The sequence below is a fragment of the Mustela nigripes genome, chromosome 16 (assembly GCF_022355385.1).
Source record: "Mustela nigripes isolate SB6536 chromosome 16, MUSNIG.SB6536, whole genome shotgun sequence".
Classification (NCBI taxonomy): domain Eukaryota; kingdom Metazoa; phylum Chordata; class Mammalia; order Carnivora; family Mustelidae; genus Mustela; species Mustela nigripes.
The window spans coordinates 58563508-58589507 of NC_081572.1; the positions used below are offsets into that span (position 1 = coordinate 58563508).

Consider the following 26000-nt stretch of genomic DNA (forward strand, 5'->3'; position numbering starts at 1 on the left):
ATGGACGGATGGAGGCATGGACGGATGGAGGCATGGACGGATGGACAGATGGAGGTATGGATGTATGGAGGCATGGACGGATGGAGGCATGGATGCCGGCCGCGAAGAGACGACAGGAAGGGATGGGTAGTCGGAGACACTAGGCACAGTAACCCGGTGGAAGAGGAAAGACAGACGCCAGAGGGAGCTGACACAGCGCAGTAAAGCGGCGGGAGGGCGGGCCGAAGAAGGCTTCGAGCACTGGGGAGCGCGGCGCGCCCTGAAGCAAAGCATCACGCATGTGGAAGCGCTCACCCACGTGCGCATCCCCTCATCCTTCCTCCCAGACGGTGCCGGAGCTAGCTCCGCCGCCCCCACCGCCTACCTCGCCTTCACCACCGCGGCGAAAGCAAACAAAGGGGAGGGGACCCCCGCGGCGCCCTGGGCGCAGGGAGCCAATCACAGGGCTCTCCCCTCCGGGCAGGCGGGCGCCTCCTTGCCGGGGAGCCCAATCGGTTCCGACCGGGGCGCGGAGGGGCGGGGAGATGGGCGGGCCGAGGGGGGGACGGGGGACCGCGCGCGCAGGATTGACCAGCCCACCCACCCCCTCCCCCGCCCCGGGAGCGGCGGGGCGGGGCCGCGGAGGGGCGGGCGCGGGGGAGGAGCCAATCACCGCGCGGTCTGCGCCCAGAGGGCGGGCGGCGCCGCGGCGCGCGCGGTCCGGGCTGACGCAGCTGGGCCCTGTTCCCCAGAAGCGCGGGGGGGCCGGAGGGGCGGGGGAGAGGAGAAAGAGCGGCGGGCGCGCGTGCGCAGTGGCTCGGGGAGGAGCGGGGGACCTGGCAGCAGGCTGGGAGGCTGCGAGCGAGCCGCGAACCGGGCGGGCGGCGGGCTGCGGGCGCGCGCACCATGGGGGAGAAACCGGGCACCAGGTAAGGGAGATGGGGCCACGCGGCGGGACGTGGGCGGCGGCTCGGGGCGGATGCCGGGACGGTCCCCGGACAAGGACACCGGGGAGAGAACCCGGGGGCCGGACTCTTGGGTCCCTGGGGGGGCAGCCATCTGGGGCCGCGCGCCTGGGTCCTCGAGGATAATGAGGGGGACGCATGCTAGGGCCCTTGCAGAAACCGAGGGCTGAAGGCGATCAGGAGCCTGGCGTCTGGGTTCTCGCAGGGATGTGGGGGCCGGACGACTGGGTTCTCCGGTGCAGGCAGCGATGCAGGGGCGGAGGAAGGAGGAGCAGGTGGCTGGCCCTAAGGGGTTGGGTATGGGAGGTCCGGATGCCGGGAGGGGATTCCCCCCCTCGAAGGCTCGTGCCGAGCTGCTGGAGAGCCTCCTGTCAGGTAAACCGCAGGCAGTCGGGCTGTCCCAAGGGCCAGGTGGCTCTGCTTCCAAACTTCTGCCTTCCCCCAGGTTGCTAGGAGCAACAGCTTCATCTTGGGGGAGTAGAGTGCGTGACGACCCTCCCCGCTTCTGGGCCTTACTTTTATTCCCAGAGGTGAGGCAAGGCAGTATCTGCCCTGAGCACGCCATCCACTCCCCGGATGTTTTCTGTGCAATCGTCGAGGCGCCTTCCTTCCACTGATACCCCGAGTTCTCTTTTTTGGTCTCTAGCAAAATCCACTTCCTGTTGTGGGCCAACACCCCCCAAGGGGATAGTGGGTGAATGCCCAGGTCCCTGGGGAGCCGGAGCAGAAGAGGAAAAGATTGGGGCCGTATGCCTCTATCCAGGAGGGACCAGGATGGGGCCTGGGTCCTCAGACATCACTTGGCTGAAAAACATCATCATCTCAGCCCCACCACTCCCTGCCCGCAGAGGATGAGAACCCAGGCTTCTGAGCACCCCATCTAGTAGTATCAGAGAGATGATCAGAGGGAGGACTGGTGCCCTGGATTAGGGCTCAAACACCCCCAAAGAAAGGGGAAGTCGCTGACTTGAGGGAGGCCCCCAATTTCCGTTATGTGGTTCCGGGAGGAGGATGGATGGACCAGAGGAGGACTGCTGACTTGGCACAGTCCCCGCCACCTCCGTCTAATTCTGGGCCACAGGAAATGGAGAGAACATCTGCTGTCGCTGGCCCCCTCGATGGGCACCTCTGGGCACCCCCACAGTCTGCCTCCCTTGGCCGACCTCGGTGTACAAGTGCTGCTGCTCCCCAGCCTCGGCTCCCAAGGGCAGGTGGCCCTGCGGACACTTGGGGGCCGTTACCCCACAACCACCATCGGTGGCTTCATCCTAATAGGAGGAAGCCCTGGGACATAGAGGAAAACTTGAAGCAAAGACAAGGGGACTGGAAGGTGCCCTAGCTATCCGTCCTTAGAGTGGGTACTTGTTCTAGCTGCCACCCTACCAGTGTTTACTCTCCTTTATTGGATGGGGACACCGGGGGCCACCATACCCTTTGCCTTATGGCCTTTGGACAGCCTGACCTTCTGGGAAGAAGTGGCAAGTGAGGTTGTTAGAGCAAAACCGGGGACGGGGGTTATTGCTGGAGGAAGGATGGGCCAGTCTGCGGGACTTCTGTTTTTACTTGCCGAAGACCCTTCCCAGGGCTTGCTGCTGAGACAGCGCATGGAGATGAGGAAAGTCAGACCCACAAATGGCTGGAGCCCAGGCGGTCACCGGATACCTACTACACCCACAGCAGTGGGCAGAGTCTGGGGTTAGATTGTTTCAGCTTGGGGGAGCAAATCCCTTGCAATTCAACACTTAGTGGGGATTGCAGAGATGGGAGAATACCAGTTTAGTGAGGGAGAGCGTGGGCTCGGAGCCAGACTGAAGCTGTTCATCTGAGCCCCACCATTTCCACCCCGTGGGGCCTTAGGCTAAACCCTTCAGGCCCCCATGCCTCAGCCTCCTCACCTGTAAACTAGGAACACTGGGACCTCCACGCGCAAAGCCCTTGAAATGGCGCTGAACCTGGGGCATTCTCCTGATCAACAGCAGCGGGCATCGCGGTTCTAGCAATTCGCTGGCCTCGTGCTGGGGGTGCAAACTGAGTACGGCCTCCGGCCATCGCAGGTGACCTGCTGGGGCAGGTGATGTGTGGCTCGGGGCCTGTGCAAGCTCTCACACCGCTCCCCCAAGAGGAGTAACCAGGGTCCAGGCTCGATCTGCTTCCCAAAGGAAGTGATAGCTGAACTCGACCTCCAGAGATGGGCTTTGGGGCTGCTGAGATCAGAGATGGGGAACGGTTGGAGGTTAATGGAATCAGGTCACACTAAAGTAGTGCCTACAAGTAGAAACATTCTAGGCGCAAAAGCCAGGGCCATTGCCCTGCTGGGCACTCCAGCTGTCTTTGAAGTACCGGAGAAGTCAGGGACAGGGTTCGGTCCTAGACAGAGACTCCTACAGCCTGCCCATTTGGGTCCCTTGGGGCAAGTGCTCTGGGAAGAGCCTGGGTAGTTCCTGTGGCAACCAAGGGCCATTGTCCTAGGAGGAGGGGACCTAGTGTGTGTGTGGGGGGGGGTGTTGGGAATATTCAGGCCCTGTGGTGGCCCTTCTCCTGGGAAGAAGTGGGAGGGGTAGAGCTGGCAGAGCCCCAGAGCCTGCAAGCAGAGTCCCGGGTGAGTTCAACTTCTCGAGCCAGGGTGGGGAGGTCCCCGCTGCCCACTGTGAGGCAGCGGGGTTTCCCTTTCTATTTTGCTAGGGTCTTCAAAAAGTCGAGCCCCAACTGCAAGGTGAGTCCCCCATGCTGCTTCTGCTCCCAACCCACTCCGGGCCCCTGCAAGGCCCAGCCTGCCCCTCGCCCATCCCCAACCCCTAGCTCCCCACTTCCTGTGACAGCTAAGAGCTGACTTACTTCCTTCCCGAAGCCCCTTGCCGCAAAGGCCACTCAACCCCAGCCAGCGGCGGGGCTGGGTTGGGACAGGTCCCTGGGTGGGGACAGGTCCGGGTCCCTAGGCTAGAGGAAGGGGGAGGAGCCAGGAGCCCTAGGCTATACCCCTCTTGGGAGTGGGCCCAGGGTTCCTGGGCTGGGAATGGTCAAGAGCCCCTAGGCTATGGCCTATGTATCCCAGAGCCCCCGAGAGGAGCCCGTGAGACCACACCCTGCTCTCTAAATGACTGGGGGGCCCCTCTGAGTCCTCTCCAAGCCCACTCCCCACTCACCACACACACACACACGCTTGCCTGACTTGTGGACAGAGGTGCAAAAAGCTTCAAGGTTGGGTAACCTGGGAAACCCCACTGCTCTCCCCTTCTGACCCTGTTGGGAGGAACCCCAGGGCTAACCCCAGCCTGGGAAAGACCAGGGGCAGGACGAGTGCTCTGGGGCTTACGTGCCCCGCACCCTCCTGCCCCATCCTCCCTGTGCCCCTTCTGTATCCACAGCTCACTGTGTACTTGGGGAAGCGGGACTTTGTAGACCACCTGGACAAAGTGGACCCCGTAGGTAAGTGTATCCAGAAAGCAGCACCAGGCCCCCAAGACAGGGAGAGGCTCCTGGGCCCAGAGATGGAGGGGAGGCCCTGACAGGAAGTGAGTTTGTGTGTCCCTTTCCCAGATGGCGTGGTGCTCGTGGACCCTGACTACTTGAAGGATCGCAAAGGTACTGGCCCGAGAGCAGGGGGCGCCTCAGGGAAGTCGGGGTGGCCCAGTGGGGCGGGAAGAGGGAAGTCAGTTTCAGGCAGGTTGGTTGCTGCTGGGGATGAGGGCTGGGGCCGGGGGGTGGGTGTGGGATCCTGACCACCACCAACAACCCCCCCCCCTGCAGTGTTTGTGACCCTCACCTGCGCCTTCCGCTATGGCCGCGAGGACCTGGATGTGCTTGGCTTGTCCTTCCGCAAAGACCTGTTCATCGCCAACTACCAGGCCTTCCCGCCGGCGCCCAACCCCCCGAGGCCCCCCACCCGCCTGCAGGACCGGCTGCTCAGGAAGCTGGGCCCACACGCCCACCCCTTCTTCTTCACAGTGAGGACACCCTCCACCCTCTACAGGGCAAGGGGGCTGCCATTGAGTTGCGGGAAGGGGGGACGGTGAGGCCCCTGCTCCAGGCACATCTGGAATCAGCAGTGAGGAGGAGACCCTGGACAGCCCCCCCACCCCGCCTTCACGGTCACTCTTGTGTCTGCCTCCTCCCTGGGGCCCCTCCCTTCTTCCCCTTCTCACCCATCGGGACGCCTCCTCCAGCCTCTTAGTGGGGATTGGGAGAAAGATCTGGAAGAACCGAAGCCTCCCCTTGCCTCCCCACAGATCCCCCAGAACCTTCCCTGCTCCGTCACCCTGCAGCCAGGCCCCGAGGACACGGGGAAGGTACAGCGGGAATGGGTCCGAGGGTTCAGGGGACAGAACGGGCTCCAGTAGGAGCCTGGCACCCATCGAGAGGGGGGCTGTCAGGGAGAAGCCAGGGTGGGACTTGTCCCCGGTGGAAATGTGGTCTGTCTGCTCCCGGGTGACTCTGGGCACTCCCAGGTGAGTATAGGGGCTCGCCTTGCAGACAGGACTCAGGCACTGCCAGGTACTGGGGGCTTCGGGAGGCAGAGGACGAAACCCCAGGCCCTACACTCCTCAACACACAGCGATGGGGCAAGAACCCCTGACCGAGGCGAGGGAGAAGGAAGGGTGTGGTGGTGTCAGGGGCCTTGTGTAAGATGTGACCTTTTCTCCTCCCAAGGCCTGCGGGGTAGACTTTGAGATTCGCGCCTTCTGTGCCAAATCACTAGAAGAAAAAAGCCACAAAAGGTGAGGGAAGCAAGCCCCCCCCCCCCCATGCTGTGAGCATCCCCTCTCCACGCCTTGGAGCCCTAAGCCTCAGGGAGGCAGCGCTGGGGGTCCGGGTGTCTGAGGACTCGCCCCCTGCCGCCCCTCTTCCCCACCCCCAGGAACTCTGTGCGTCTGGTGATCCGAAAGGTGCAGTTTGCCCCAGAGAAACCTGGCCCCCAGCCTTCAGCAGAAACCACACGCCACTTCCTCATGTCCGACCGGTCCCTGCACCTTGAGGCCTCCCTGGACAAGGAGGTGGGGTGCGGGGGCAGGATGCAGGGGCTCCAGTGCAGAGGGCCCTGGGGGGAGGGCTGGAGCCACCTGCCAGGACAGCTGGGTGTGGGTGTGGGTTTAGAGGGAGACCGAGCCACGGGTCTGTGTGGGGGCAGGGGGGACGCTGATAATGGGACCAGTGCAAACAGATCGCATTAACTTGACCCCCTCTTCCCGAAAGCTCTACTACCACGGGGAGCCCCTCAATGTCAACGTCCACGTCACCAACAACTCCACCAAGACCATCAAGAAGATCAAAGTCTCTGGTAGGAGGTGGGGGATAGGAGGGGGTCTTGGGGGTGGGAGTTGCTGCCCACGTGGTATGATTTCTGCGCAGGGACACACCCCAGTGCGGGAGGCTGCCTCAGAAGGAGACACAGCCCCGTGGGGTCCAGGGCAGGGGGCCTGGGGGGCTGCAGCCTGCACTCCAAGCATGGCTGCCTGACCTCACCCCGCCCCGCAGTGAGACAGTACGCCGACATCTGCCTCTTCAGCACTGCCCAGTACAAGTGCCCTGTAGCTCAGATCGAACAAGAGTGAGTAACAGAACACCCCGGGGCTGCACCTTAGGGCAGAGGAACAACCCTGGGAGACCGTCCCCACTCTGAACCGTCCCCACCTACAAGGGCCTTCCTTCCCGGCAGGTGGCTCTGAGCTCGCTTTCTGGAGTGGACTGAGCTCTAACCCAGCCCCTATTACCCGTGGGCCCAAATAGGGCAGCGCTGGTTGGGGGGGAAGCTCCCGGGGGTGGGAGCAACCACCTCGCCCGGCCCGCCCCCCCAGAGTCTCAGTCTCCTGTCCCTGCTCCCCAGTGACCAGGTGTCCCCCAGTTCCACGTTCTGCAAGGTGTATACTGTCACCCCGCTGCTCAGCGACAACCGGGAGAAGCGGGGTCTGGCCCTGGATGGGAAGCTCAAGCACGAGGACACCAACCTGGCTTCCAGCACCATGTGAGCGGGGAGCCGGGGGGGGGGGCTCCTGTGGCCCAGGCTCACGCGCTCCTTCAGGCTCTGTCCCAGGCACCCAGTGCTCTTGGGGCTCAGAAAGGACCAGAGAATCCAGAGGGGGAGGACAGACAGATCAACGGCGAAACGTACCACCCGTCTAGTGACGAGCGTGGAGAAGGAGCAAGGCAGAGGAGGCAGGGCGTGTCAGGGTGGGCGGCATGTGTGCCCTTCAAAGAGGCCGCCCCCCACCCCCAGGCGTGAGTCCTTCTGAGGAAGGACCCAGAGTAAGTCGGTGACTGGCCACACAAGGAGCGTCCTGGGCAGAGGGGTCCGGTGGCTCAGGCGCTGTCTCTGCAAGGACGCGCGAGGAAGTGTGGGGCCGCCACACCTCTGGGTGATGGCCACACCGTCACTGAGTCAGGGCCGGGCCTCCCCCAGGGCGCCCAGGTGCGAGGGGAGCACTGCGTGAACACGCATGGCAAGCCAGAGGCCAGAATGAGTGGGGAGGGGTGGGGGGGAATGCGGTCGGGGTGGCGGAGAGCTGGATGGTGCCGGGTCACAAGGACAGGTCACAAGGACACTTTAAGCTGCAAGCGGGTTCGGTGCCGAGGGGTGCCGCGGGGTGCTTGGTGTGAGAATAGCACAGCCCACACTGCGGGAGGCCACGGCTGGGACGGGGTCCCACCCAAACCCCCTCGTTGCAGCGTGAAGGAGGGCGCCACCAAGGAGGTGCTGGGCATCCTGGTGTCCTACAGGGTCAAGGTGAAGCTGGTGGTGTCTCGTGGCGGGTGAGTGTGCGGGGAATGTGGGGCGCGCAGGGGTCTCCTCCCGGTGCGACCGCGAGGGCCTCTCACACCACCTCCCCCATGCCCCCCGCAGGGACGTCTCTGTGGAGCTGCCTTTCGTCCTCATGCACCCCAAACCCCACGACCACATCACCCTCCCCAGGCCCCAGACAGGTGAGCGCACCCTGAGCCCCCCACCCCCGCGAGGCGGCCGGAGGCAAGGCCAGGGGAGACCCGCTGGTCCCCCCTGGCGCCTGCCCACCTACCCCTCTCCTCCTGCAGCTGCTCCGGACACAGGTGTACCCGTGGACACCAACCTCATTGAATTTGATACCAAGTAAGAGACTCCACCCCTGCCTTCGACCTCTGACCTCTGTGGCCAGAGAGCCCTGCAGCCCCCCAGGGTGCCCTCACCCCTGCTTTTCTCCTCCCTGGGGAGGGAGGGCCGAAACACCCAATCCAGATGGCGTAGCCTCCTTGCCCATGGGTCCAGCCCCTTCGCTCAGACGCCCCGTGTCTGGGAGGGGAGCGGGGGGCCGAGCAGAGGGCCTGGAGCCCTCACTGCCTCCCCCTCCACCGTCAAGCTATGCCACGGACGACGACATTGTGTTCGAGGACTTCGCCCGGCTCAGGCTAAAAGGGATGAAGGAGGAGGATTATGAGGACCAGCTCTGCTAGGAGTGGGTGGGTGCGGAGGTGGGGGGGCAGACTCTCCGCCCTCCCCGCCTCTGCCCAGCAGCTCCCCCCACCCATGCCTCCCCTCCCTCCCTCCCGCACCGGCCGCCCCAGGCACACACTGGACCCATCTCTCGTGGAACATGGGCCTGATGTTTTGGACTCCAGCTGCGCCCCCCCACCCCCTCCCCCGTGGGCGGCAAGCTGTGTTCAGACTAAATTCTGCAGAGGGTGCTGGAAAGACAGCGGGGAAGTGGGGAGAAGGAACCCCGCGTTCAACCTCACATCACAGCAACAGCTTCCCTTTCCAGGGAGAGGAGACCCTCTTGGGGGAGCAAGGCCACTTCTCTGTTTCTGAGCATAAAGAAGAAATTAAACCTTTTCATAGGCAGGAGCATCTGTGTCTTCCTTGAGGGGCGGGAGGAGCAGACCGGAGCTATCAGGGACCGGCCGCGGGGGGCTGAGCACCCAGCCAGCCTCCTCGCCGGGCCCCAAGGCCATCAGTCGGTGTCCGAGTGCTGGGCTGCCCTGTGCTCCACGGAGGCACTGAAACGCGATTGCTCGGCCCAGAACCTGCAGCGTCAGCTGTCGCATTCACAGGGGAAACAGCTGCTCACTTCCCCGAAGGCTGGGGGCCTTGGGAGCTGGGCAGGGCCGGGCTCTTCCTCATTGCCGCTGGCACACGTCACCACTCGGTCATGTGTGCTGGGTGCTCGGCTCCGGCCACCTAGTCCTGGGGCTTGGTGGGAGCCCGGCCACAGGCCTCCCTGGACAGAAGCCGCACGACATTCCGTGGGGCCGGGGGGGGAGTCTCACCTGTGACATCCCCCTGCGGCTTCTCGGATGTGCGTCAGGCACTCCCAGATGCCGGGCTGCAGGGCGGGAGCAACCCTCCACGGACAAGGCCTACCCCCCCTGCACCCACTCCCACTCCTGTCACCCAGCCTTTGTCTCCTGTGTCTCGTAAGGCTCATCATTCACTCAGCAGCCCGTGCCTGGGGTGCCCATTCCGTGCCGGGTATCACGAAGGACATCGCAGTGACCAAAGCCACCATTAAGTCACTCCCTGGTGACCTCGTGACAGTATCCATGCTCCAAAGGAGAAGTCCAGGGCGAGGAGTGCTGACCTCGGAGAGTGCTGACCTAGCCTGGGGTTTGGGAATGATCTCTCCGGAGGGAGGGACCTTTGAGCACAGAACCGGCAAATGAGGAACGGGCTGGAACCTTCTGGGCGATGGCAGCACTATGTGAGAAGGTGGGAATGGGGCAGAGACAGCAAGGCCAAGTGGTTCCAGATGGGGCCCGGGGGCCACTCCTACGGGCCTTCAGTCTGTAGAGCCTGACATCTAATTAGACCGCCATTTTCCCACGGACTTAAGTGCTGCCAAAATGCCAGTGCCCTTGGCTGCCCCCCGCTCCCCAGTACAGCCCACCCTGCACAGCCCGGCCCCCGCCACACAGAGGAAGCGCCAGCATCCCCTGATTCCCACGAGCCCACTCTGACCTCTGAGCTCTCGGCCCAGAGCTCAGCAGGATTTCAGGTGAATCAGGACTCCCCACTCCCAACCCCCAGGGAAGGGGGGAGGCGAGATAAAGACGCACCATCCCAGGCTCTGCCTTCCAGTGTTCAAATAAACCACAGATGCTGTTCTCATCTAGTCACACCTGCCCAGGTGCATTTCCCCTTATTCCGGACAGACAGTAGCACAATGTGCCCTCCTGTCTCTACCACGCTTTTCCTGTTAGTGGTGCCTTCCCTTCTGCAGCAACGCCTACAGATCTTCCTTATTCTTTCAGTCGCCCTGTGACTTTCCACTCCCTGGGTGGCCTTTATTTCTACCCATCTCCTGCCGATGGCCGTGAAGGAGGTCCGCTCTTTGGCTAGGCAAACACCAGGGCAGTCATTATCCCCGAAGACAGGTCTTTTGGGCACACACGAACTGGATCTGCAGGACAAATTCTTCTTCTTTTTTAAGATTTTATGTATTTATTTATTTGAGACAGAGGAAGAGTGTGAGTGTGAGTAGGGGAAGAGGCAGAGGGGGAAGCAGACGCCCCACTGAGCAGGGAGCCTGATGCAGGGCTCCATCCCAGGACCCTGGGATCAAGACCTGCACCGGAGGTAGACACCTAACTGACTGAGCCACCCAGGCACCCCTCAGCAAGTCATTTTTAACACATCGTAGGTGCCAACACTGGGCACTGGGTACACGCCCGGGGCTAATGTCAACCTATGGTCTCTAACCTCAGCTGGGCCCTCAGTTCCCAATGAGCCTCTGTCCCTCTCTGTCTTCCTGGCCACCTCCCTCGCCACCTTGCAAATCTTCCCCCATGCTCCTAGTGACTTCTGATTTTCAGAGATGAGGGCGCCAGGAATGGATGGCTGCAACTTCCCGCCTCGACCCACAAACACCAACGGGGATGATTCCCTATGCACCCAAGCTCAAGCCGCCGCCTCCTTCCACCAGTGCCCAGGTCGCTCCTCTCCCACCTCCTCTGACTCCCCAGCTCATCCCGCCATCCCCTCTCTTCAACCTCTGCCTCTCTCTCTGCCGTTTCTCCATCTGCGGTACGTCATACATCCACGCAAGTCTCTTCTGCTCAAGGAAGGATGGAAACCAGAGAAGACCCTCTTCCACACTCCAGTCTCTTCCACATAAAGTCAGTCTCTACTCATTTCCTCACTACCATTTCACTTTTCGTGCATTCTGTTCTTTTCTCTTTTTTTAAAACTATTCATTTATTTATCTGACAGAGAGAGAGGGAACATAAGCAAGGCAAGTGGGAGAGGGAGAAGCAGGCTTCCCATGGAGCGGACGCGGGGCTCGATCCTAGGACTTTTGGGATCACGACCTGAGCCGAAGGCAGACGCTCAACCCACTGAGCCAACCACGTGCCCCGCGTTGTTATTTTCAAAGTCATAGACACACCAAGAGTAAGGAGTCAGATAGAAGCACAAGGCTTATATCCCATGGCTCGCCAGCTCCCTTCTCAGAGGTAGCTGCTTTTACATCCTTTGATGTTTTTCCTGGTGTTGACCTCCAAGCAGCGTGCTCACTTTGCTGCTTCCTGACTTTCATCTTAAGCATCATTGCTGGTGTCCCACCATACGACGTGAAGACTGAGCCCCCTTCCGTGTCTCTCCCCAGCAGTGAGAGACTCCCACGGGCCTCATACTCCCGAGAGAATAGTATCGGGGGAGGTTAGATCAATAACCAACATTCACACGTGCGCGCCTACATTACCCGGCATCCTCGTGCTGTCTATCGATGACCTGTCTCCTCCGGCACCAGGTTGTCTGCCCTGAGTCACTGTCATTTAAAGAATCTGCTGGGGCACCTGGGTGGCTCAGTGGGTTAAGCCGCTGCCTTCGGCTCAGGTCATGATCTCAGGGTCCTGGGGTCGAGTCCCGCATCAGGCTCTCTGCTCAGCAGGGAGCCTGCTTCCCCTCTCTCTCTGTCTGCCTCTCCATCTACTTGTGATTTCTCTCTATCAAATAAATAAATAAAATCTTAAAAAAAAAAAATAAAGAATCTGTTTATTCTCTGAGTTCATCCCTAACTCTCCAGATGACCTGTGGAGCATGCTGAACTACCCACGCTGGGCTGTTTTATTGGGGGAAAAATTATGTTGCTGAATCATTGCATTTTCAGCCCGCATCCTAGCACACCCGGAGAAGAGAATTCCAGATTGGAACAACTCAGGAAATAAACTTTCATTTAACCCCCATTTTCTTTTAGTTCTTTTTTTTCTTCTAGTTTTTAAAAAAATTATTTATTCATTTAAGTAGCACGGGGCTCAAACTCACTACACGGAGATCAAGTCTCACACCCTTCTGACTGAGCCAGCCAGGCGCCCCTAATCTCTGTGTTCTTTTTTAAAAAGATTTTATTTATTTGACAGAGAGAGACACAGCGAGAGAGGGAACACAAGCAGGGCAAGTGGGAGGGGGGGAAGCAGGCTCCCCACTGAGCAGGAAGCCAGATGTGGGGCTGGACCCCAGGACCCTGGGATCATGACCTGAGCCGGAGGCAGACGCTTAACCACGGAGCCACCAAGGTGCCCCACTCTCTGTTTCCAATACAGTTCTGCCCCGGGTGGGCCTTTCATGCAAAGACCCTCTGTTTCCCGCCTTCAACAAAGAAAACTCCAGTAATGGGATGGGCGGGGGTGAATTTAAGAGTAAATCAAGTTGCTTTTATGCTTTCTTCACTACTGGCTTCATCTAGTCATTACTAAATCAGTCACCAGATACCCTTCTGTCTTGATGCTTCTATCTAAATTTTTCCTATTAATTCCTCTGCTTCTCTTTGACCCCCAAATAAGACCCCCCTCCTTGTTGTTCTTGTATTAGGACTTTTAAAAGCAGCGGAGTCATATGCTGGGTCCCTCACGCTGAACCGACCGTCTCCATCCGTTGGCTAGCCCCGTGCCGACTAGCATCGTTCCCCGTGTCCAGAGCTGTCCCGACCGACCTCTCCAGAAGGAACCCGGCTGGAGCACACGTCTGGAGAATCCTTCCAGGGCTCCCAAGGGCTTTCAGGACGAGGTCCAAACCACTTAGCTTGCAAGCCTTTTCCTGCTCTGGCTCCGGCTCCCGTCTCCCGTCCGCGCGGTTAAGCCGCAAGCCCCCGGCTCCCGCAGCGCCGCCGCCCGGAATCTTGTGTCCGGGCGCGGGCAGGTGCACCGCGCGCCCAGAATCCCGTGTCCCCCGGAGGTGCACTGCGCGCGCCTCCAAGCGACGGCGACCTCGCTGTCACCTGAGAACCCATCCCGCTCAGGACGCATCCCCAGACGACGCCGCTTAACCGGCGACCAGAACGGGAAAGGGGGGCTGAGCGGAGCCCGCCCCTGGGGACAGGCTGCCAAGCCCGGTGTCCGCGGGCATCCCGCCCCGGAGGAGCCACGCACCTGTCCCCCAGGCCCCTACGAGGGGTGCCCTAGCACCCCGGGGCTCCCAGCATCCTCACCCAGCACCAGCAGCCGCGCAACAGAGACCCCAGGAACGCCGCGGAGGCGCGCAGGGCCGAACCGCCTTGGACCGGGAAGCCAACGCCCCGCTGCCTCCTCTTACCACAGGTGGCCGCCAGGTGGCCGCGGCGGCGCAGAACAGGGTGTGCGCACAATACCCTGGGAATTGTAGTTCGCCAGGTCGGCCGGCGCAGAGCATCCTGGGAATTGTAGTCGCAGCCCCCGAGCACGCCCCGCGCAGGCGCACACCGACAGCCGCTTCCGGGTTCAGGCGCCGCGTTTTGCAGAGAGAGAAAAACCCGGAGGAAGGGGCGGCCGGGGGTGGCGATGGCGACCTACAGCCTGGCCAACGAGAGGCTTCGCGCGCTGGAGGACATCGAACGGGAGATCGGCGCCATTCTCCAGAATGCAGGTTCGGGACACGACGGCCGGCGCCCGCGCTCACAGCGGGGAGGGGAGGGACCCCGGGGGCCGGCGGGGGGACGGGCTCCGCGCGGGCTAGCCCCGGCCAGCCCCGGCCAGCCCCGGCCCTCTGTCGGCCCCCGCAGGTACCGTGATCCTGGAGCTGTCCAAGGAGAAGACCAACGAACGGCTGCTGGACCGGCAGGCGGCGGCCTTCACGGCGTCGGTGCAGCACGTGGAGGCGGAGCTGTCGGGGCAGATCCGCTACCTCACCCAGGTGCGTGCGGCCGGCCGCGCCCTGCGCCTCCGCCTCGGCCCGCGGGGTCCTCGCGGCGGAGCTTCGGCCTCTGGAGCGGTGGCGACCCGGCCTCCAGGGAGCCGGTGACCTCCGCCGAACCCTCGCTTCCGGGGGTTCCCGGAACCCCCTCGGGAAGGAAGACGTCGAAGGCGGCTTTGCCTGCCTCGTTGGCCCGCGAGCCGCCGGGCGGGGAGGCCCTGGGGAGGGACTGGTGGTCGGTGCCAAAGCCAGGGCCGTGCGCCCAGAAACCTGACCTGACCTCGGGGTCTCAAGGGGCGGCACCCTGAAAGGAGGGGCAGGGGTGAGCCGGTTCTCGCTGTGCCAGACGCTGAGTGTTTACGACGTGCCGCTTTATCTAATCCTGCAACAAGGCTAGGAAGTCGTTGGGGTTACCCACATCTTACACGAAGTTAACAGGTTCGGTGATTTACCGAATGACCGCGTGACCGGGCCCCAGCGGCGTCCGGCTCAGGGGGGACAGGAGGCAAGAGACCAGATGCTAGCTGGGTTAGGGAGCTGGCTCAGGGGAGGGGTGTGTCACCGACTCATCTGACTGTCCTGTAGGTGGCCACCGGGCAGCCCCATGAGGGCTCCAGCTACTCTTCGAGGAAGGACTGCCAGATGGCCCTGAAGCGAGTGGACTATGCCCGTCTCAAGCTCAGCGATGTGGCTCGAATCTGTGAGCAGATGCTGGAAAACTAGGCCAACCAGCTAGAGCGAGAACTTGGAAGAAGGCCACCACCAGCACCCGGGACAAAGCCCAGAGACCTGTGGCGTGGGACATCAGGGCTGCCACTTTGGGCCCGGCTGGGCAGGGTATAGGGGGCAGAAGGTGGGGATGGAGACACTTGAAGATCAGGCAACCCTGACTGCTCCCACAGGTGCGCCAGGAAGTGCAGACAAGCTCAGAGATCAGACCACCAGCGCACTTCCTCCAACACTCCGTGCCCTACCCCAGGCTTCTGTAGACTGGACCAGCGAAGGCATATTCTTTTTCATGGAAAGAGACAAAAGCAGAACCAGGGGTTTTAATTAAAAAAAAACAGCAACGGAAGCAGGGAGCTCGGACTCTCACTGGAGCATACGTGGGTGATACTGGGATTGAGGAAAGAAAATCAAGGGGGTGGTGGGACCCTGAGGGTAGGCGCTGGAGCCAGGAACCCTGGGAAGGGGGCAGGAGCCTGAGGCCAGTGTCTGCAGAATAGAAGAGTCAATAATTATAAAAATAATCTTTAGTAATTAAGCACATAATTTGTCTAGGGTATCACAGTGAATTGTAGATTTTATGTTACAGCATGGAAAAGAAATCGCGGAAGAGCAGACAAGAGAGCAGTGGCCGGATACTTGTATATTAAATATCAACTGGCTGTGGAGTGCCTAGCATGTGCTAGAGATTATCCTGAGTAAAGGTGTGCGGGGCTGCATAAAGAACGGCGTCTACCCTCTCAGATTTCCGCTCTCCACTCAGGCACTGGAGTCTGATGCCACAGGTGTATAATACAGCGGCAAATCTGGAAAAGAGAAAGGGTTGAAGGTATCAGCTTTAAAATTAAGGAAAGTTGGGGGACTAGCTTGAGCTGGAGGATTCGATTCCCAAAGCTCAACAATACAACCGTAGTACAGGGCAGGTGCTCAGGAGAGACTTGTGAACTAAATAAATGGCTCCCACCTTCCTTCATGAGTTCCTCTCCCCTTAGCCTGCTCTAGCTGCCATCTTTTTTTTAAGATTTTATTTATTTAACAAAAAGATAGCAAGAGCAGGAACCCAAGCAGGGCGTGGTGGGAGAGGGAGAAGCGGGTTTCCCACTAAGCAGGTAACCCAATGCGGGCCTCCATCCCACCATCACAGGATCATAACCTGAGCCAAGGGCAGACACTTCACAACGAGCCACCTAGGCGCCCCTAGCTACCATCTTATATTGCTCCAAGCCCTGCCTGGCTCTGAAGGTCAAGGATAGGTCCCTGGGCCTGAGATGGCTTTCCTTCCTCCCTCCCTCTTTTGTAACCGTCTCTACCTGATCTTCTCTCATGGCCTATGGTTCATGATGCAGACAGATGCTATCTGTCTGCTTGGGGCAGGTTTCCGGTTTCCGGCCACCTAAGAGCTTCTAGGGAGAGGGACCCCAGAGGCTCAGCTTACCTGGAGTGTGCTGCAGTGACTGCTCCCTCCTCCTCCTGCACAGCACGTACAGGAGGACCACAGTGAGAACGAAGATGATGGTCAGGAGGGAGACCACTGGCACCATGGCTGAGGTTCTCGCGGAAGGCCCTATTTGTTCTTCCAGCTGCTTCTGCCTCTCCTCAGACCCCCGACCGTGGCCCTCAGCGGATGTAGTGATGTCATCTGCACGGGTGAGGTTTCTGTCCAAGGACTGGGCCCCTGCTGGAAGCATGGGCTGTGCGGTGGACTGCGAGGCAGGTGGCAGGTGCGTCGGAGCAGGGGAGCCTGTGTCTAAAGGTGCCCTTTGTGTGGGCTCAGGAACCTGGGTGCTGGGAGGAGGTAAAAGCTCCTGGAAGGTCGCACTCCCGGAGTTAGCATATCCATATTCTGGAGAGGCAAGAAGTAAGGAGTCAGAACATCAAGATCACAGCTGAAGGCAGAGGCGGAGGGCAGAGCGGGGTGGAGAAGGAAGTGAACCGACCAGCAACAAGGAAGCACTGGGAAAAGCATCTGCACCGGGACGTGGGGGACACCTGGGCTGGAACCCTGACTCTGCTACAGAGTTGCTGTGTGACCTTGTCCCTTGTCTCTTGACCTCCCTGGGAGGCCTTTCTTTCAGCTATAGAGCAGGGAGAATTCTAGCAAGGGCCACAGTGGCCAGGAGGATGAAGGGAAAGCCTGTGTGCAGGTCTCTAGCCCACAGACTGGTCTGTGGGCCATGGAGGAGACGCAAGACTACTTTTCTGCAAGTGTTAGGACATTTTGTGTATTTATTTTATGAGAAAAATACAGCAGGCGCATCTCAAAAGTGGCATGTGTACAGTTAAGAATTTGTTCCTCTTATCGTATGTAAATTTAGCCTCAAAAGAGAAATGGCAACAATCAAGTATTGAGCTCCATGATACACAAGCTGAGATGTTTGGGGGTGAAGTGTGGTCATGCCTGCACCTAACCAGGAAACGCATCAAAAAATAAGGGGCGCCTGTGGGGGCTCAGTCAGTTGAGCGTGTGCCTTCAGCTCAGGTCATGATCCCTGGGGTCCTGGGATGGAGCCCGCATTGCAACAGGGCTCCCTGCTCAGCACGGAGTCTGCTCTTCCCTCCTCCCTCCTCCTTCCTCCCTCCCCCCTCTCCCCTGCTCAGGCACTCTTTTCTCTGTCAAATAAAATTGATGAGGAAGAAGATAGATGGGCTCGCACTAAAGCAAATGTGGTTATGTGCTATAAACTTGACATTGTAAAACAGGAATTTGTGTCTGCTATATTTTGTACCTACTATATAAAAGACATAAAATACAAATACATAAAAGCTAGAATCGTAGCTAGAAACGTAGACTCCAAGTAGTGGTCCTATGGGTGTCCCCTGGACAAGTCTTTCAACTTTTATGTAAGTCTTTAAATTTCCATAGTAGAATACTGGAAAGCAAAAGTAGTGCCTTGGCTTCCAGAAAAATATTAAATAAGAGCACGGGAGGGAGTGGCACAAATCACGACAGCGATGGTGGGTGACACTGGGTGAACAGGGGTCGAGGGGACTTCGCCTGGCACCAGGTACAACAGGAAGACGAGGTGTCATGGGGAGGGGACCCAAGCAAAGCCCACAATGAGGAGGAGACGGCTGCCCTGGAGACAGACCCCAGGGAGAAGGGGGAAGCCCCGTACCTTTGCGATCAAACCAGCTCACCAGTTCTTGAACCCAAGCATCTTTGCTCCCCCCACACACGCTGCGGGAGTGTAGCTGGAACCTAGGAAGGAAAAGCCTGGTCACCTCAGCTCTTTCCTCATTCCAAAGATGTGAAGTCACTGCCAAGAGCGGGGCGGGGTGGTGGGGGGAACCCTTTCTGCCCCGCCTGGGAAATTCCCAGGTAGGTGGGAAAGGGAAAGCAAGGCATGGATAATTGCTAGGCGAATGGAATCCTGGGAGGGGGTCGCTCCCCCCAGGAGTTCCAGGTCGACTGCGAGGTTCCCGGAGGCACCCAGAGGCGCTGCGCTCCCAGCGCTCCGGGAGATTACCTGATGTAGGAATTACAGCGATCGTAGGCTCTCAGGTGCTTTCGGAAATGTGCCATGACCTCCCCCTTCGGAGGGGAGTGGGAAGAAATCCTCCTGTGGCAATAACAACTGCCGATGACGCTGCCCTCGTTGCCATGGCCTGGGGGGGGCGGGGGCGACCCAGGTGGTCAGCGCAGGTTCCCCGCTCAAGGGGCTCCCCTCCCTGTTACTAAGCCTCTTCCCTCCATCCCGGATCTGACCCCCGGGCCCAACCCACACATCCCACCCCCAAACACGTCCTGAGCACGGCCTGGACCCGGATGTCCCCCAGCCTATCCCCTGCCCCGGCTGCCTGGGGACCCCGGCTCGCCACTTACCCAACACCCCCCGTCGGCCCTCGGCGCCCCCTTCCCGCTTCCCCCCCACCCGCCGCCCGCACCCCGTGTGCGGACTCGGGGACGCGGGGGCCAGCGCGGTCCGGGACCAACCTGGCGGAGGCAGCATTGCCAGCAGGACGAGGAGCGCGAGGAACCGGGCGCCCGGGCTCCGGCTCATCTCCGCGGCCAGACGGGACCGGAGCGCGGCGGCCGGCGGCTTGGTCCCGCGCCCGCGGGGACGCCGGCAGCCGCGGCCGGGATGCTGGGCTGGAGTTGCGGCGCGAGCTGGCGGCGCCCTCTTCCCGCGATCCCACCGTCCGAACCGACAGCGCGGTCGGTACTGCGGGCCCGCGCGCGCCCTCCGCCCGCCGCCGCGGGGAAAGCCCAGGAGGCGGGGCCCCCCTCGCCCCCGCGCCCCAGCGCCGGGAGCCGGCCCCGGACCACCGCGCCAACAGGGACCGCCGGGGAGGTGCGCGCAAAGCGAAGGGCGAGCGCGGCGGCTCCGCGGGGCGCGCGGCGCGGGCGGCGGAGCGACGGGCTCGGCGCGGCTCCGGGGTGCCCGCCCGGCCGACCCAGGTCAGGCCGCGGCCCTTGGAGGCGCGGCCGCTAGGCTCCCGCCACCCCCGCGGCGCTTTCGCTTCCCCGCCGGGCGCCGGCGCCGGGCCGCGGTCACATGCCGGGTGATGCCCCCGGGGAAGTCCGCGAGCGGCGGCGAACCCAGTCCGGCCCCCTCCGCGCGCGCCTCGGGCGCTGGGGGCGGGGCCAGCCGGGCAGCGGGCAGCGGGCTCGGGCTGCCCTGACGTCACGCCCGCCCCCCGCCAGCCCCGAGGTATTTACCTTCGAAAAGTGGCGGCGGCGGCTGCAGGTACCGGAGTGAAGGGGCGGCCGGGAGGGGCTAGGTCCGCGGGGGCCCCCCCGGCCGAACCGATCCAAGCCGAGGGGATGCCCCGGCTCCGGTCCCTCCCCCCCATACCCTACAGATGGATCCAAAATAATCCCTCCTGGCGGTCCGGTCCCCATAGGATTACCCTACTCTGGAGGGGCTGGGCCGCAGATTTAGGCCCCAAATACCATCACACTCCTGACTACTCGTCTTAACCCCTGCTAGCCCACTTCCAAGCCTAGCCCCGTTCTCCCCCTGAACTCCCACCCTGAGCCCTGAAAACTTGTCTTGAGACCCTCAACCACGCCCCCATTTTGTGAACCACCCCTACCCTCTCCCTCACCATACACCCCTTCCTCTCTCTGCTCAGTCTGGGCCCAGACCCTGTGGCCCTGAAGACATGGAGTTTGTTTCTGGATACCGAGATGAGTTCCTTGATTTCGCTGCCCTCCTCTTTGGCTGGTTCCGAAAGTTCGCGGCGGAGCGCGGGGCTGCGGGGTCCAGCCTTGAGGGCCGCTGGCGCCAGCTGGAGGCTCAGATCAGAAGGCTGCCCCAGGACCCTGCCCTCTGGGTGCTTCACGTCTTGCCCAACCGAAGTGTGGGCATCAGCCTGGGGCAAGGGGCAGAGCCAGGCCCTGGACTAGGCCTGGGGGCTGCCCGGTTCCTGGGAGATGAACCCCCACTCCACCTGCGAGACCTAAGCCCCTATGTCAGCTTTGTCAGCCTGGAGGAAGGGGAGGAAGAGGAGGAGGAGGGGGAGGAAGAGGAAGAGAATGGAGAGGAGGAGGGTGCAGGCCTGGAGAAAGTAGACCGTGGCCAGGCTGGGGAGCCAGTCCCCGCCAGCAGGGAGTCCCCCCAGGAAGCAAACCCTCCAGGGGAGACAGAGGAGGCTGCGCAGTTGGCAGGAGGCGGAGAGGATGGTGTCCGGGAGGACAAGGCAGAGGATGAAGCCGGCCCTGAGAGGAGGAAGGGGCGGAGAAGCGGTAAGAACCCCTGGGCTGGGGACTCACCCTTTGGAAGACCTCCTCCACCAAGCAGCCCAGCGGGGTGTCACCAATGGGTGGCCTGGCCTGCAGGGCAGTCTGGCCTGGAGAGGTGTTTTCATGGACCCACGATGTTTTCTGTTTTTTCAACTGGAGCCAGTATTTATATATTGAAAGGAAAGAATTCCAGAAGTCTCAGAAAAGCTGGAAAGTTCCAACAGCAGGCTCACACTTCTGCATGGCCACAGACACCCCGGCACCGGTGTCCCCTTCTGATGAGGCATACCCTCTCTACCCAGTCCCCTCTGTTCACTTCGCTGGCCCATCTAGCCGTTGCATGTATGACGTTCATACCCCTGCCCCTGACTTCTCCTTCCTTCCCCAGAGGCCGCCCCCCTGCATCTTTCCTGCCTCTTACTGGTGACCGATGAACATGGCACCATCCTGGGCATTGACCTGCTGATAGATGGAACCCAGGGGAGTGCCAGCAAGGCCTCAGGGACGGAGAACCTGACTCCTCGGGCCTACGCTCTCCTCTGCCACAGCATGGCCTGCCCAATGGGCTCCGGAGACCCTCGAAAGCCCCGGCAGCTCACCGTGGGAGACGCCCAGCTGCATCGGTACAGAAATGTGGTATCTGAGGCTGGGGAGGCATAGGGATCTGGACTCCTGAGCCCCCCAGCCTGATGGTGCCTGCCCCTATTCAGAGACTTGCAGAGTCTGGTCCCGAGGCTGGGAGTGAAGTTAGCCAAGGCGCCAATGCGGACGTGGGGTCCCCGGCCAGGCTTCACGTTTGCCTCCCTCCGGGCTCGAACCTGCCACGTCTGTCACAGGCATAGCTTTGAAGTGAAGCTGACACCTTGGTGAGCAGCCAAAAAGGTGGCATGAGAGGGAGGGAGCCCCCCCCCAACAATCAGGCAAGCAGAGAAAACTGGCCGGTGGGGGAGGGAGGGCCTGGGAAGTCAAAGGAGGGAAGAAAGCAGGCTGTCCCGAGCAGAGTATTCAGAAAAACGGACCGAATGATACACGGGCAGCTGCAGGGCACACAAGGACCAAGCACCCACAGGGCTGAAAGCTGGGTGCCCACCACCCCCTGTGACCCCAGCCCCCAGTGCAGTGCTGTCTTGTACTGTGGCGAGGCTTGTCTCCGGGCCGACTGGCGGCGATGCCCTGACGACGTGAGCCACCGATTTTGGTGCCCAAGGCTTGCAGCCTTCATGGAGCGGGCCGGGGAGCTGGCAACTCTGCCTTTTACCTATGCCGCAGGTACCCCAAGGCGATGGGGCAGTGGGAGGGAGGGGAACTGAGGTAGGGGTTTGGGACTGAGGCTGGGTGCCTGGGTACAGGGTTCTGGGTCTGAAGGCCAAGTGCTTGGGGATTTAGGATTGGAGGCTAGAGCCCTGGGGCTGCAGACAGGGTCTGGAGAAGAGGAGTGTGAGCCTGCATCCCCCGCTGCCCAGCCCCACCAGTGATTGGGGGCCATCAACAATCCCTTGAGTTTTTAGACCCTCGGTTTTCTCATCTGTCTAATGAGTATTTTTAAAAACGGTAAAATTGTTACAAGGACCCTATGGGTTTGGTGCCTTTGGCCCTGTAGACACTAGGAAATATTCGTTCTCTGGAGGACCAGAACCCGGTTCAGAGCCAGGGGCCTCGAGAAGAGCTAGAGCCTGGGGTTCTAGCCACCAGGCCCTCAACTGCTCCCCTCCTCCTTCTCCAGAGGTGACCAGTGAAACCTTCAACAAGGAGGCCTTTCTGGCCTCACGGGGCCTCACTCGTGGCTACTGGACCCAACTCAGCATGCTCATTCCAGGCCCTGGCACCCCCAGGCACCCCCGGGGCAGCGCACCAGCCCTCAGCCTTCTTCTCAGTGGTTCGTGTGGCCTCTCTTCAGGCATGGGTCCCTCAGCCTAGAGGGAAGGATGGGGAGAGAAAACAGGGCCCTGGATAACACCCCCATGCACGCACCCAACTCCACTGCCACCCCCACGGTCATTTCAGGCCTTCCCCAGTCCTCAAAGAAGTCACCCCTGCCCACCCCATCGAGAAGCCGTGTCCACAGGCAATCTCCCATTCCTCTTGCTGTAGCTCCAGGAAACATAGCTCCTTTGGAAGGAAGAGGGGGATGAGCCGGGTTGGGGCCTTCCTGACACCGGGATCCTCTTCTTCCTTCCATCCTTCCAGGAGATCCCTACCAGCTTCTCCAGGGGGATGGGCCTTCCCTGATGCCCCCTGTGCCCCCAGATCCACCCAGGGGCCTCTTTGGTGAGCTGGAGGGGCCCTGAGGGAGCTAGAGGTAGGGACAAAGACGGGCGGGTCAGCAGTCTGAACGGCTGAGGAAGAGGAGGCTATTAGACTAAAAGGGGCTGGGATCTACACGGGGGCCAGGTCCCCCACTAACCCGCTCTCCCCAGGCTCATGGCAGGATTACTACACATGGAGGGGCCTCGGCTTGGACTCCCCCATGGCCGTGCTTCTCACCTACCCGTTGACTGTGTATTACGTCATCACACACCTGGTGCCCCAATCCTGTAAGGAGAGCAGAGCAGCGGGAGTGAGGGGGGCAGGGAGCTGGAGGGGGACACGGGGAAGGGAGACCGTCTTCTTAAGCCTCTAGCTTCTCTCCCAGTCCCTGAGCTCAACATCCAGAACAAGCAGTCACTGAAAATCCATGTGGTGGAAGCAGGGAAGGAGTTCGACCTCGTCATGGTGTTCTGGGTAAGTCCCTCCAGGACCAGAGGCTGGGCATTTGGGCGTGGAGCTGGCGGTGGGGCGGGACCTTGATCTGTCCTCTCTGCCTCAGGAGCTCTTGGTCTTGCTCCCCCACGTGGCGCTGGAGCTGCAGTTTGTGGGTGATGGCCTGCCCCTGGACAGTGACCAGCAGCATTTTACCCTGCAGAGGGTGAGGGTTGGTGGGGGAGGAGCTGCCCACTACCTCCTGCACTCCCTTTGCCTAACATGCCCTCCCAGTGCCCCAACTTGGAGCGGTTTCTCCCCTCCGCTCCTGGCTCCCCAGGATGGCCCAGAAGTATCTGTTCGCCCGGGTTCTGGAGTATCTGCCCGGCTCAGCTCTAGCACTAAGGAGAAGGGGGGCCGAAGGGACCTGCAGATCAAGGTGTGCGCGCGGCCCTACCACCTGCTCCAGGGGCCCAAGCCGGACCTGGTTATTGGTAAGAGCCTGGGGTAGGAGTGTGGGGACATGGGCGAAGGCCGTGGGAGACAGCTTCTGCCCGCTCTCCCTCGGCCTGCAGGATTCAACTCTGGCTTCGGTCTCAAGGACACTTGGCTGAGCTCGCTGCCCCGGCTACAGGTGGGGGATGGGCCAAAAGGGACCTGCTTTGGGGCTAAAAGGGATCTCCTCTCCTGCCACTCCCCCTCCGTCCTCCCCCTCCGAAAGCCTCTTCTTTCCACTCTCTGCTCCAGACCCGGGGCGCGCCCAGGGCCCTCCTGACCCGGTCTGTCTTGTCTGTCTGCTTCGTGCCTCTCCCGCTCCTAGTCTGTCTGGGTCCCGGGCTTCCACCGCGGTCTGCGCCCCTGGCGCCTGGGGAGGGGCTGGGCGGAGGCGCCGCTTCGAGAGTCAGAGGCCCGCGTCCACCGCAGTCCCTCCGAGTCCCGGCCTTCTTCACGGAGAGCAGCGAGTACGGCTGCGTGATGGACGACCAGACCATGGCGGTGGCCACCGGAGGGGGCACCAGCCCCCCGCGGCCCAACCCCTTCCGCTCCCCCTTTCGCCTGCGAGCCGCGGACAACTGCATGCCCTGGTAAGGGCCCCCGCCCCCCCCCGGGGTGTGCGCCCCCCCCCGGCCCCCCCCCCCCCCCCCCCCCCCCCCCCCGGGGGCGCGGGCCCCCCCCCCCCCCCCCCCCCGTCCCGTCGAAGCCACGCCCCTGACGCGTCCCGCCCCCTCAGGTACTGCAACGCCTTCATCTTCCACTTGGTCTACAAGCCCCCGCAGGGGAGCGGGGCCCGACCCGCGTCCGGGCCGGTGCCCCCGGTCCCGGCCCCCGCCGCGCCCCCCGCCCCCGCCCGCAGGCGCCGAGGGGAGAAGAAACCCGGGCGGGGGGCGCGCCGGCGCAGGTGAGGGCTCAGGTGTGGCCGCCCCCCGCCCCCCCGCACGCCCCGGGAGGGAGAACCGAAAGGCGCGGCGCGGGGCGGCGGGCTGGGAGTCGGGGTGAATAAAGCATCGTTTGCAACCGCTGGGTCCGGACGCCCTGGTTACACACGCGTGACCCGCGCTAGCCGTGCGGGGAGCAAGGGTTTTGGCGGACTCGTTTTCCTCCAGCTTCTTTCAGCCCCGCGACCGCTGCGGTCCAACTGCGACCCTCCTTGGTGACCCCACACTTCTGCTGTCTGTGTGCCAGTCTCTAGGCCGCAGTAGCCCTCAGCGATCCGCCCCGAGTCGAGGCGGGACCCAGGAGCGGAGAGGGGCTTCTCACTGGCGGGCAGGGGACACACGAGCTCCTGGGGGCGCGCAGGCCTTGGCTTAGGGGCCGCGAAAGGCCACCGGCCCCCCAACCGTGGGCCATCCTCCTCCCATTCCTCGCGCGCCACGGAGACCCAGCTTGTGCTGAGTCACACTGGGAACGTCCCTCAAATCCAGGTCATGTCCACTCTCACTGCCCACTCGCGTGTCAGGCAGGGAATTCCTTCTAGGACACGACTAAACCTGCTTAAATCTCTCCGTGACCTTCCTCCACTCTTAAAATCCCCGGAGTGTGGGCTGGGTTTAGTGACTCAGTCACTGAGTATAGAAAGGGAAAAGTAGTGGACGCGCCTGGCAGACACCGCCTTAACCAAGTGATGAAGGTTAATGAGCCTAAGTCACGTGGACATCCTGTGTTTCCTGAGGTTTTGCAATGAGAAAGTCACTTCACCCTCGTGTTCTTCCCAAAAATCCATAACCTCGGTCTGATGGTGAGAAAACAGCAGGCAAGTCCACACTGGAGCCGTCCACAAAATGCCTGGTCATCCTTCTTCAAAGCGTCCAAGTCACTGAAGGCAAGAAAGGTCCCAGAAACTGACAGGAAGGGAGTAGGACAGGGGACCTCTGACCAGGGTGTGGTCCCCTGCCTTGGATCCTGGGGCAGAAGCAGCACATTAATGAAAAACCTGGAGGAATCCCAACGAGATCTGTAGGGTTTAGCTAATGGTATTGCGTCAATGCTAACGTCTTTGTCTTCATAAACAGGCCGCGTGGCTTACGGGTTCTTCTCTCCCTTTCTTTCATTCTCTTTTATTATAAAGGTTTTAGCATCTAAGTTTCCAAATACCCACAAAAGCCCAGAGACTGCATCAGAATCTCTATGTACTTATCACTCAGCTTCAACAATTATCAATGTTTCTCTCATTTCATTCCTACTTCTTGGGAATCTACGACACAATAAGGCATTTGCCAGGTTCCCGGAACAAGAGGTTCTGAAACCCTTGGAAGCTCCTTAGTGAAAAGGGTGATAGGAGAGGATCTTGGGTCATTCATCGCAAGCTCTCCCAACCATACCTGAGTTTATGCTAATGAGGTGACCCTAGGTGGACCCCATTTAACTTCCAATGGGGGCTGGTTGCTGGGAATAGTGTGAG

The 26000-nt window shown here is 61.1% G+C and overlaps 4 protein-coding genes and 1 long non-coding RNA gene across 9 annotated transcripts; 3 read left to right on the forward strand and 2 right to left on the reverse strand.

The window, feature by feature from the left end:
- Positions 1-774: 774 nt before the first annotated feature.
- Positions 775-8754, forward strand: ARRB2 (arrestin beta 2). Its single transcript, XM_059378449.1, has 15 exons — positions 775-908; positions 3627-3657; positions 4310-4370; positions 4482-4526; positions 4692-4888; positions 5171-5230; positions 5592-5659; positions 5800-5935; positions 6135-6219; positions 6417-6489; positions 6766-6903; positions 7605-7688; positions 7780-7859; positions 7968-8022; positions 8270-8754. The coding sequence occupies exons 1-15, from the start codon at positions 886-888 to the stop codon at positions 8361-8363; spliced, it is 1230 nt and encodes a 409-aa protein (XP_059234432.1). The 5' UTR covers positions 775-885; the 3' UTR covers positions 8364-8754.
- Positions 8755-13565: 4811 nt separating this feature from the next.
- On the forward strand, positions 13566-15085 carry MED11 (mediator complex subunit 11). Its single transcript, XM_059380290.1, has 3 exons — positions 13566-13743; positions 13880-14010; positions 14596-15085. The coding sequence occupies exons 1-3, from the start codon at positions 13659-13661 to the stop codon at positions 14731-14733; spliced, it is 354 nt and encodes a 117-aa protein (XP_059236273.1). The 5' UTR covers positions 13566-13658; the 3' UTR covers positions 14734-15085.
- Positions 15086-15248: 163 nt separating this feature from the next.
- Positions 15249-18909, reverse strand: CXCL16 (C-X-C motif chemokine ligand 16). Its single transcript, XM_059380291.1, has 5 exons — positions 18671-18909; positions 18204-18342; positions 17853-17935; positions 16172-16579; positions 15249-15542 (listed from the first exon to the last, which is right to left on the reverse strand). Exons 1-5 carry the CDS (start codon positions 18735-18737, stop codon positions 15496-15498), a joined length of 744 nt encoding a protein of 247 aa, XP_059236274.1. The 5' UTR covers positions 18738-18909; the 3' UTR covers positions 15249-15495.
- A 31-nt stretch (positions 18910-18940) lies between these two features.
- Positions 18941-24608, forward strand: ZMYND15 (zinc finger MYND-type containing 15). 5 transcript variants are annotated; one of them, XM_059380284.1, is made up of 13 exons: positions 18941-19424; positions 19813-20425; positions 20811-21045; positions 21133-21288; positions 21531-21691; positions 22146-22298; positions 22610-22690; positions 22840-22956; positions 23055-23143; positions 23229-23595; positions 23677-23735; positions 24026-24186; positions 24333-24607. In XM_059380284.1, the coding sequence occupies exons 1-13, from the start codon at positions 19233-19235 to the stop codon at positions 24502-24504; spliced, it is 2556 nt and encodes an 851-aa protein (XP_059236267.1). In that variant the 5' UTR covers positions 18941-19232; the 3' UTR covers positions 24505-24607. The 5 variants fall into 5 exon arrangements, with proteins under 5 accessions (XP_059236267.1, XP_059236269.1, XP_059236272.1 ...); XM_059380286.1 differs by lacking the exon at positions 18941-19424 and having other exon boundaries at positions 23229-23327; positions 23442-23595; positions 24333-24608; XM_059380289.1 differs by lacking the exons at positions 18941-19424; positions 22840-22956 and having other exon boundaries at positions 23229-23327; positions 23442-23595.
- LOC132004157 (uncharacterized) lies at positions 22252-23937 on the reverse strand. Its single transcript, XR_009400432.1, has 4 exons — positions 23878-23937; positions 22911-22954; positions 22464-22531; positions 22252-22335 (listed from the first exon to the last, which is right to left on the reverse strand). It is a non-coding gene; the product is annotated as an uncharacterized LOC132004157 (long non-coding RNA).
- Positions 24609-26000: the final 1392 nt, after the last annotated feature.

What these genes read in the sequence shown, in the direction of transcription:
- ARRB2 (XM_059378449.1), top strand. Translation starts at nt 886, where the DNA reads ATGGGGGAGAAACCGGGCACCAG. An exon ending in CTACTTGAAGGATCGCAAAG is followed by an intron (nt 4,527 to 4,691) that starts GTACTGGCCCGA and finishes CCCCCCCTGCAG; the next exon opens with TGTTTGTGACCCTCACCTGC. An exon ending in GAAGAAAAAAGCCACAAAAG is followed by an intron (nt 5,660 to 5,799) that starts GTGAGGGAAGCA and finishes CCCCACCCCCAG; the next exon opens with GAACTCTGTGCGTCTGGTGA.
- MED11 (XM_059380290.1), top strand. Translation starts at nt 13,659, where the DNA reads ATGGCGACCTACAGCCTGGCCAACGAGAGGCTTCGCGCGCTGGAGGAC. An exon ending in CGCCATTCTCCAGAATGCAG is followed by an intron (nt 13,744 to 13,879) that starts GTTCGGGACACG and finishes CGGCCCCCGCAG; the next exon opens with GTACCGTGATCCTGGAGCTG. An exon ending in AGATCCGCTACCTCACCCAG is followed by an intron (nt 14,011 to 14,595) that starts GTGCGTGCGGCC and finishes ACTGTCCTGTAG; the next exon opens with GTGGCCACCGGGCAGCCCCA.
- CXCL16 (XM_059380291.1), bottom strand. Translation starts at nt 18,737, where the DNA reads ATGAGCCGGAGCCCGGGCGCCCGGTTCCTCGCGCTCCTCGTCCTGCTG. An exon ending in GAGCTGGTTTGATCGCAAAG is followed by an intron (nt 16,580 to 17,852) that starts GTACGGGGCTTC and finishes TTGCCTCTCCAG; the next exon opens with AATATGGATATGCTAACTCC. An exon ending in GTCACTGCAGCACACTCCAG is followed by an intron (nt 15,543 to 16,171) that starts GTAAGCTGAGCC and finishes TCTCTTTTCCAG; the next exon opens with ATTTGCCGCTGTATTATACA.
- ZMYND15 (XM_059380284.1), top strand. Translation starts at nt 19,233, where the DNA reads ATGCCGGGTGATGCCCCCGGGGAAGTCCGCGAGCGGCGGCGAACCCAG. An exon ending in GCCTTTTACCTATGCCGCAG is followed by an intron (nt 21,692 to 22,145) that starts GTACCCCAAGGC and finishes CTCCTTCTCCAG; the next exon opens with AGGTGACCAGTGAAACCTTC. An exon ending in GCGGACAACTGCATGCCCTG is followed by an intron (nt 24,187 to 24,332) that starts GTAAGGGCCCCC and finishes CCGCCCCCTCAG; the next exon opens with GTACTGCAACGCCTTCATCT.